General features: G+C 40.3%; 1 protein-coding gene and 1 long non-coding RNA gene across 6 annotated transcripts in view; one reads left to right on the top strand and one right to left on the bottom strand.

The window, feature by feature from the left end:
• LOC135101880 (uncharacterized) overlaps positions 1-3,391 on the bottom strand; it is a 42,420-nt gene extending 39,029 nt beyond the window's left edge. Inside the window, exons 1-2 of the long non-coding RNA XR_010269423.1 lie at positions 3,267-3,391; positions 3,033-3,095 (exon numbers count right to left, since the gene is read on the bottom strand). This is a non-coding gene — a long non-coding RNA (uncharacterized LOC135101880). The remainder of the gene's footprint in view (positions 1-3,032; positions 3,096-3,266) is intronic.
• The window catches only part of LOC135101879 (adenylate cyclase type 2-like), a 68,229-nt gene that overhangs the window by 45,463 nt on the left and 12,766 nt on the right, over positions 1-10,000 (top strand). For all 5 annotated transcript variants that reach the window (XM_064006190.1, XM_064006188.1, XM_064006189.1 and 2 more), the window contains 7 exons: positions 6,241-6,499; positions 7,119-7,256; positions 7,701-7,928; positions 8,105-8,275; positions 9,072-9,197; positions 9,554-9,699; positions 9,887-10,000. The exon at positions 9,887-10,000 is cut by the window's right edge and continues 31 nt beyond it. In XM_064006190.1, the coding sequence (XP_063862260.1) occupies positions 6,380-6,499; positions 7,119-7,256; positions 7,701-7,928; positions 8,105-8,275; positions 9,072-9,197; positions 9,554-9,699; positions 9,887-10,000 (1,043 nt within the window). In that variant the 5' untranslated portion in view covers positions 6,241-6,379. The remainder of the gene's footprint in view (positions 1-6,240; positions 6,500-7,118; positions 7,257-7,700; positions 7,929-8,104; positions 8,276-9,071; positions 9,198-9,553; positions 9,700-9,886) is intronic.

Raw genomic sequence — 10,000 nt, 5'->3', positions numbered from 1 at the left:
TGTATATTTTTCGTATCCTCTTGGTCCTCCCAAAGGATCCTAAGGTCAGTGAGACTCATTACCATGTAATTTGAAGCGCCTCATCATCATCACCGTACATGATTCTAATGCTGGACAATGTGCTCTACCCCAGGTGTGGTGAGGACGAGTTAAGCCATAAGCCACGCCACGTTGGCTTGGGGTATTCTGCCTGGAGGATTTGTTGGGTTGCAAGGTGACAACCCAGCCTACGTCTCGTGTACACACACACACACACACACACACACACACACACACACACACACACACACACACACACACACACACACACACACACACACACACACACACACACACACACACACAGAGAGAGAGAGAGAGAGAGAGAGAGAGAGAGAGAGAGAGAGAGAGAGAGAGAGAGAGAGAGAGAGAGAGAGAGAGAGAGAGAGACGCAAATATCAACGCACGGTTTACGTATGTTCATTTCCGAAGAATCAAAATACAAATGACAAAATCAATCACTGTTCTGTCCTATTTGCATTACGCTATCTTTTGTTATGCACTGGACAAATTGCAATGACATTCAGACCGATAATTTTATCGCCGTCTCTGCCGAGTGGATCTCTTATCTAAGCAGAAGGAAGGAGGGAAGTAGAGGGCGGCAATGGTGGGCGTTGGCATCATGATGATGTTACTTGATTACACATCAAGGTTTTCGTAAATAAAGATATAATTGAGTTCAAGAACGCAGTGTATCGTTGTAGCAAATAATAGCTAAAACATGACGAACCTCATATGGCAACAGCGATTAGCTGAAAGTTGTGGGGCGCCCCGTGTGCAGCCACCTGCCATTGATGTTCATTCACATTTACGTATTTCTAAACCATGACGTTAAAAGCATGTGTATATATATATATATATATATATATATATATATATATATATATATATATATATATATATATATATATATATATATATATATATATATATATATATATATATATATATATATATATATATACGAGTATATATATATATATATATATATATATATATATATATATATATATATATATATATATATATATTAAATTCATTCCCTACGATGTCTGTTTTATGTTTCTCTTTGATCCACTCATATAATGCGTAATTCAGTTAGACAGGAAAGACATCACCACTGGGGAGTAGGGCAGTGCTAAAGGCAGACTCCTCTCGCGATGGTAATCAGTCTGAGGACGTAAGCGGCCCCGAGGCAGTAATCGGTGGTACTGGTAGATTATAGGAAGAAAATATCAATGGAAAGAGCAATAAAATGAAGTCTGGACACATTCGAACATCTGAAATAGTATAATAATAGATATTTTATAAACATAAATTGAGAGTGTAAAAGAAGAGGATGATCAAAATGAAATATAAAAGCAACTGAGCAAATCAGACATGAGCTACATTTGCCGATGCTAACATAATTACAAACGAAACAAAAGACCAAAGCTGAGGCACGTACAGTAGCACTGTCCCCTGAGTGAAAAGCGGCCAAGGTAAAGGCAGGTGATGAACAGAAGAGCGTTATCAATTGGCATGCACGTCCACCTTGCCGTGGGAACTATGGCTCCTCTTCGCACCACAGCCACGCCACCTACCACCGCCACCGCCGCTGCCGCCGCCTCTGCCGCCACATTCCCTGGTATCACCTCACGACTCATCTGTGTCAAGGACCAGGCGGTACCGCAGACTACGAACACCCACACTTAGCAACATGATCCTGATATGATCCAACATGACGCCTGCTGGAGTGTTTGGATGATGTTCTTTGTCTCAAGGCTTGGGAATGTACTGTTCTTTATATATATATATATATATATATATATATATATATATATATATATATATATATATATATATATATATATATATATATATATATATATATATATATATATATATATATTTTTTTTTTTTTTTTTTTTTTTTTTTTTTTTTTTTTTTTTTTCACCAAGTAGTGGTCACGTGCGCTGTAACGTTGCGTTGTCTTTGAAGCACACATTCATACGTGTGCATGATGTGTTGGGCAGTGTTAGTCACAATGCACTGGTAAACCATACTGGTCTACAAACATTGGGGCGAAATGAATTTCTTAGTTAAAGTTTTCTCTGTATTTTTAGGATGCGCATTGTGTTGTGAGGGGCGGGGGCGGGGCAGTGTAAAGAGAGGAGAGTGTATATATAAATAGGACATGGGAGAAAAGAGAGGCGGCAAGAACGAGGAGACAAAGGGAGAAAACTAAAAATGAAGAAAGAAAAGTAATAAGGAAAACGTGAAAAGATGTGGTGAGGGACAGGGATGTGAAATGGAGAAGCGGGAGTCTGATGTGCTGCCTGCAGAAGTATTAAGAGGAAGAAGCTCAGGTAAGACAGGTGGGGACAATAAGGCAGGAGGGAACACAAGAGGACAGAAATATTTCGTTGATCATAACATATACGGCTTAAAGCGTGTTCCTCCTCCTTCTCTTCCTTCTCCTCCTCTTCCTCTTCCTCATCTTCCCCATGCCTATCAGTACTGTTCCACAGTAAGAGTATGTTAAGATTTGGGAACGGCATTCTATAATGTTTCAGGGCCTTTTCAAGACCATTTTAAAAAGGCTGTCAAACAAGTTCCTATGATTATAAAGAATGTTTTCATGATTCTAGTGGTAGTTTACTACAATAATTCTGCACCATCATTTAAAAAAGACTAGTGAAAACCAGATTAATCATCTATGATGTTTGAAAACGATCAAGTGGGCTTCACAATATGAGCTCCAGCATTAATAGCAATATAAATTAATAGAGAAAACAGTTTTTACTTGTAATTTTAACTCGGCAATGTATTCAGGTGACCATCAACTCTCGAATAAATGAAATGTATTCACTTAATGTTATGCAACTTAGCTACCGAAATGAGCTCCTACTCCTACTTCCCTTCACAACCTCATGTTCGCACACTGAACAGTCACTATCGAACATGTCCCTTGGCTTGATTTATATGAACAGATAAAAAGAAAATTCGTTTACCACTAGCCTGCTCTTTACCACGCTGCTCCTCGGCGCCGATCTGCTGACGTGGGTTGCCTGTTTCTGTAATATTATTTTCCTGTAAACATATATGGTACACAGACACAATGGTACAGTAGAATATATGTACACTAAAATTCACACGTATATCTGTCAAAGTGACTGCGTACTACAAGATGTCGTCTGCATATAGTTAACTGTGCTAAGTCCACAAGTGGTGCGTGCGCCACTCACCAAGATAATAACTCTTCCTATCCTTATAACCGCCTTCTGGACTCACTGGGCGCCTCCTGGCAAGTATCAACCTTACACCAGCACACACAGGAAGCCTTGGCCTGTGTCACCGTCTGGTTCAGCTCAAATCCAAGTTAAATAATGCAACAGGGCACGAGCTCCCTCTTATCCCTGCCCCTCCTTGGCTCCACACCATCGTGTCGCAGAGCGCACTGCACACATGCACCAATCCACAAATATTCTTCCCCTTCCAGTAATATGCACTAACTAGTCTCACATTATACTATAGTAATATGAAATAAATATAACCATATAAGATTTAATTTTAAGCCATTATAATTGTAACTGACAATGTTGCCACATAGCATCAATTCAATCGCCAAATTTAAAATGCTCCTGACGGCGCTTACAATTATTGTATTTGTGCTAGTAGTAGTAGTAGTAGTAGTAGTAGTACGAGTAGTACTCGTAGTAGTAGTAGTAGTAGTAGTAGTAGTAATAATAGTAGCAAAAGCAGTAGTAGTAGCATTTGCTAAAACTATCGTTTAAGCACTCTTCTGTATAGCGTAATCAAGGTATGCACCTTGAGCGTAATATACTACGTTTGGGTCTTCTTGCGACGCTCGTAAACCTGAGAAACAATGCACTGTAGGATGGGTGATTGGGTAGTTGGAGGGGTGTGCGAGTGATTTGGTGTGTGAATGAATGAGTGAATGAGTAGTCGGATGGGTGGGTGGGTGAATTGGTGTGTGAATGCGTATTTGGATGGGTGGATAAATGGGCGAGTCAGTGGACTGATGAGTGGCTGGATTAGTGGAGGGTGTAGGCGATGGGGTGTGTGCGTGTGAGGAGTGAATGGTAGGTTTGGTGTAGATGAGTGGATGGGCGCAAGAAATGGAAGGAGTGAGAAACGGTAGCTCTAACAATGGGATCCCAAACATAGAAGAAGGATTTCCATATTATTTCATTCTTGTCTGAGCTGAATCAGTGTGTTGTGTTTATGACGTCAAACCTTGGAAAGGAATTGCCCATTCAGCCAGCTTAACCGTGGGAGGGAATGGCAGGGGACGGCAGCGGGCGACAAGGGATTGAGGGAGGCGGCGAGCAGCGGGTGCCTTTGTGCCCGTGTTTGGAGACGGATTACTGGTTGCCGCTGAGCAGATCCCACAATGCCTCTCGGGGAAAGACTTTGTCAGCCAAGCTCTCACATTATATCTCGTCGTCTGAAGGAGTGTGTGTGTGTGTGTGTGTGTGTGTGTGTGTGTGTGTAGAGAGGCGAAGTGTTGTAATCATCCAGTATGATGTTTCAAACGCCAAAAAATGTAATATTAATAATAATAATAATAATATTAATAATAATGATAATAATAATAATAATAATAATAATAATAATAATAGTAATAATAATAATAATAATAATAATAATAATAATAATAAAAAGAATAATATAAATAAAATTCCGAAAAAAAATGTATTGAGGCACAACTGAATGACTGGTTTCATCCTCATTATTCAGTTCAAAATGAGAGAGAGAGAGAGAGAGAGAGAGAGAGAGAGAGAGAGAGAGAGAGAGAGAGAGAGAGAGAGACCTATTCTATTTGAAAGCACCACTCTTTCTTGCGTTATGATAGGAAACCTCTGAGGTCATTCCCCGCAACACCGCACCTGTGGCTAAGTATGAGCAGGAAAGCATGAGACGTGTGGTTTTATTTTTGATAATCCCGCCTTGCTCATTATGTAATTCAGAAAGAACACTATAAAATGTCCCACTGGTGACATAGTACAGTGCATTTTCTCTAATTTAATTGCACTCAGTACAGGTAACTGATTCAAATAACAGGAAACAGTGGTCATTTATGTCATCTTGGCACACAGTAATTACCTCTGCATTTGTAGCAAAGCCTCGCCACACTCACCACGGAAGAGTCAGGAAATGTGTGTACTGCTGCTGGATGTTGAGGCCTTAATATCATTCTGGCGTAAAGGGCTTTGTCTGTAACTTCTATCCTGACGTTCACCATCACTATGCGCTGTGCCAGCTGACTGGTGAAAGTTAGCGCCTCCGTGGTGCAGTGACTAGCGCACCATGGTTTGAATCTGGGCTGGGACAGTCAGTGCACAGCAGTTACTCATCCACCTTTTCATCCTTCCTTCGGGTTACTTGATAAATGGGTATCTGGGGAAACTTGGGGAGCCTGCATGTCGCAGTGGCCCTGAGTCACGTGGTAAGGGACGTCATCCACTACTGCTTCAAAGGCCAATGATCGCTGCGACCACGTGCAGCTAACCGTATATCGTGTATGTCATTAATTTTACCTTTACCTTTGACTGAGAAAGAGAGAAACCTACAAGTAAGCCCCTGAAGTACATATTAATAATTAAGCCACAGTTTTCCTGAGGTTCTTAGCGGTCTGCTGGGAATTATTGATAAAGATGCTTTTTTTTTTCTGTCTTCGAATATCTGAGGAATATTTTTCTTCGGGTAGTAGTAAGGAAAGTGTTCTTTAATAATGACAATATCAAATTGTTGAGTTTTTTTTTTTTTTATCAAAAAATATTACCAATATTTATTCCTTTAATGCACTTATTTCCTACTGACTGATGTATCGATATGATTATATAAATAGATAAATAAATAAATAAATAAATAAATATAATATATATATATATATATATATATATATATATATATATATATATATATATATATATATATATATATATATATATATATATATATATATATATATATATATATATATATATATATATATATATATATATATAAAACGAGGAGACCAACTAATGAATTGGCGTCTTAGTATAGCGTTTAAGTTATTCTCTTCACGTTATCTTTATTTCAATCCTTACGTTATTTCACTCTATTTTATTTTCTTTACTGACTAAACAGTATCTTGTTTTATATACCTGTATATTTTGCACATGCTTGATCCGATGCTTGGCTGTGGTGCAGGGAGTGCGAGGGGCCGGACGTGGAGGTGCAGGCTGAGGGGCCGGGCGTGTTGTCCAATGGTCGCAGCAGTATTAGTTCTGTGAGCTTTGACGCTTCGCCACGTAACTCAGACGACTCCCAAGACAGGCGTTTTGAAGCCATGGCGCGCAACTCGCTCTCTTCCCTCCAGCATCGTCGTCAATCTACCGCCTCCGCCTTCATCAGAGAGCCTCTCGAAGCCAACACCGACGACCGTAACTGGTCATGGAGCTACCTCAGGGTTAGTAACAGGACACGTCAGGGTGAAATGTATACTACATCTGAATTTGATACATTATTCTCCTCCTCCTCCTCCTCCTCCTCCTCCTCCTCCTCCTCCTCCTCCTCCTCCTTCTCCCCAGCCTCCTTCTGTTACGACAACAACAACAACAACAACTACCACTACTACTACTACCACTACTACTACTACTACTACTAATAATAATAATAATAATAATAATAATAATAATAATAATGTTGCTGCTGCTGCTGCTGCTACTACTACTACTACTACTACTACTACTACTACTACTAATACTACTACTACTACTACTATTGTTCTTTCCCATTCCCCTACTGTAACTGACGTTTTTTTTTTTTTTTTTCATCTATTTGATCATCTATCTGCTTATCCAACGTCATTTTTAACTGAATACCAGTATGCCTGTCCATCCATCTACTTACCCATCCATCTTTCTTTTAGTCAGGTAATCTGTCTATCTTTTTTTATCTATCTATCTGTCTATCTATTTCTGTATCTTTCTGTCTACCTTGTAATCTTATTTATTCATTTATTTATATTTCATTGATTTATTTCCCTTTTATCTACGTATCTTAGTATTACACACTCATGTCTACAGGAGAGGTTCCGTGTCAAGGACCTGGAGGAACTTTTTGACCAGTACCAGCTACGGATCCACCACGCCATGCTCATCAACTACCTCCTGATTCAGCTTTGCGTCTCCATCACCTTCATCATCACCCTCCTCACCGGCGAGGTTAGATTTGTCCTTCCAACTGTCTTTGTTGAAACTTGAATAGCTAGATCGATGTATAAAAAAAAAATGTATAAAAAGTAAAAAGAATTAATAATTGAATGTGTATATAGTAGATAGTCAAGACATTGAAACATCCCGGTCCTGGTCATTTCTCACCATCCACTCTGTCTATTTTGAAACGCTTTTTGCTCTTATTAGAACTATTTTTCAAAGACCACAAAGATAATTGCTCGTATTTTCGTAGGTGCTATTCTTTTTCCAATAACAGTCCTGAATCCTTGCTTAAATTATTAATAGAATCATGAAAACGCCCTTGAAAACCGTCAATAATTTCTCTAGAACCTGTTGAAAATAGTCGAGATACGTAAGGCACCGAAAGGTTTCAAAATGTATGGTTCTGTATTGTGTCTCCATCTCAGTCCCTAGAATGTTATACTATTGCAGCATGTTATGGAGGAGCTGGTGCCCGAGCTGACTGGTCACGTGGCCGGCCTGGTGGTGTGCGTATCGCTACTCATCTACGTGTATAACGAGCACACCTTCCGTCAGTATCCTCGCCTCCATATCATCATGTCGGGACTCGTTATCCTCACGCTCTTCGCTACAGATGTCGCCATTACCCTCTTCTTCAAGGACAACCGTTTTCCCGACAGCGAACACTACAACATTAAGGTGAGAACTCAACGAACGGGGACTTTTTTTTCGCAAGTTACATTATGTTTTCTTGGGAATGTGTTGTATTATGTATGTAATCATATATCCGTGTATGTGTGTGTGTGTGTGTGTGTGTGTGTGTGTGTGTGTGTTTGTGTGTGTAATCAACGTGCATGGCGTGTGCCTTCCTACAGTCTGGCAACATGGTGTACCTGCTGCTTGTGGTGTACGTGTTCCTGCCAATCTCACACAAGTGGCAGACGGTGGTGCTGGCAGGCCTCCTCACCGCCGGGGATCTCGCCCTCACCTACTACGCCATCAGCACCGGCCACCTGGAAACAGAACACGAGCACATCGTTACAAAGGTAGGCAGAAAGTCAGCTTGGCTACTGGACTGTAGATTAATGATGTGACCATGAACATAAAGTCAAGGCAGGTATTCTTATACGGCTTGGACATTCAGAAAAATTATTTCCAAACCCCACAGAAACGACGAGTCAGGCTCTCATGCTATTTTTCCCACTATTAGTGCAGCATTCTTGTTAAACTGACATTTTAATCAAGAAAATGCCTTTGAAAACACCAATAACTCCCACCATAGTCTGTTGAAAATAGTCCAGTTAATAGGCCAAACGTTTGAGAATGCCGTCCCAAGTTTGAAGTGTATGTAGTAACAATTACGTTACATTCGCATGACCAAAGTCTCTCTTTGTGTATTAGTACCGTCTCTGATAAGCCTTGACTGAGTGGAGGTGAAGGAAGCCCAAAAGGCACACACTCCTGTTTTGATAGAGAGAGAGAGAGAGAGAGAGAGAGAGAGAGAGAGAGAGAGAGAGAGAGAGAGAGAGAGAGAGAGAGAGAGAGAGAGAGAGAGAGAGAGAGAGAGAGAGAGAGAGAGGTACAGATATATATATATCTACTTATCTATTTGTTTGTTTAAAGTATGAAGACCGCTTCCTTGTTCACCAGTAGTTAGAGTGTAAGCTCCCCCTGTCTGATAAGAGAACTAGAAACACACCTTCAGAAAAAAAATCACAAATAGTGCCAATTAGCAGTGATTAAATGTAAGCTTGAACATGTGAGGCTCATTTGCAAGGATTTGTCACTTTCGGAACATTTCCCCTCCTGACCCACACCTCCCTCTTCCCTCCCGTCTCTCAGATGTGCGTGGATACTGCCATCCTCCTCTGCATAAATCTCCTGGGGATTTACTGGCGGTTCATGAGTGAAGTGGCTTTCAGACGGGCCTTCCTCGACAAGCGCGGCAGTCTGGAGTCTAAGTTTAAAGTGAGGAATCTCATCATCATCATCATCGTCGTCATCGTCGTCATCATCATCATCATCATCATCATCATCATCATCATCATCATCATCACCATCATCACCATTATGCTCATCATCATCATCTAATTTATTCATATGTACCATCATCAGTCAGTCAAGCCTACGTGAGTATATGTAATGAAAAGAAGCATTTATGAAAATTCTCTACATAATTAATTTAGTTTTTTTCTTATTTTTCTTAGGGATAAGAGAAGCTTTCCACTAAATACCATTAAGTGAAAAAAAAGAAACCCAGATGGGAAATGAGCCAGTATCTTGTGCCCCTTCCTGACTTGCAGCCTGCTTTGTCCTTCATACAGGTGGAGGCCGAGAAGAAGCAGGAGGAGAATCTTCTGCTGAGTATTCTTCCCAAAAATATAATGCAGCAAGTAAAGGCAGACTTCCGTAATATGATTGAAAGGACCATCTTCAACGCCAATCCGGTCACCAAGAACAATCCCTTTCCGTAAGTTCTCCTCCTCCTCCTCCTCCTCCTCCTCCTCTACATCTCCCGCCGAATATTTCCATAAACTTCTTTGCTGGTTTTAATTTTGTGTACTTATCAGAAACGTACTCGAACATCCACAGCCACAGATATAACCATTTCTTCTTCTTCTTCTTCTTCGTCTTCTTTTTCTTCTTTTTGCTTATAGAAACTTGTACATCAATCATCATGAAATGGTATCCATCTTATACGCTGACATCGTGAACTTCACGGTGCTCACGACCAGGCTGAGTCCCGATCAGCTGGTGGTGATGCTCAATGA

This window comes from Scylla paramamosain, chromosome 7 (assembly GCF_035594125.1).
Source record: "Scylla paramamosain isolate STU-SP2022 chromosome 7, ASM3559412v1, whole genome shotgun sequence".
Taxonomy (NCBI): domain Eukaryota; kingdom Metazoa; phylum Arthropoda; class Malacostraca; order Decapoda; family Portunidae; genus Scylla; species Scylla paramamosain.
The sequence above is the reverse complement of the archived record's forward strand: the minus strand, read 5'-3'. Positions and strand labels throughout refer to the sequence as shown.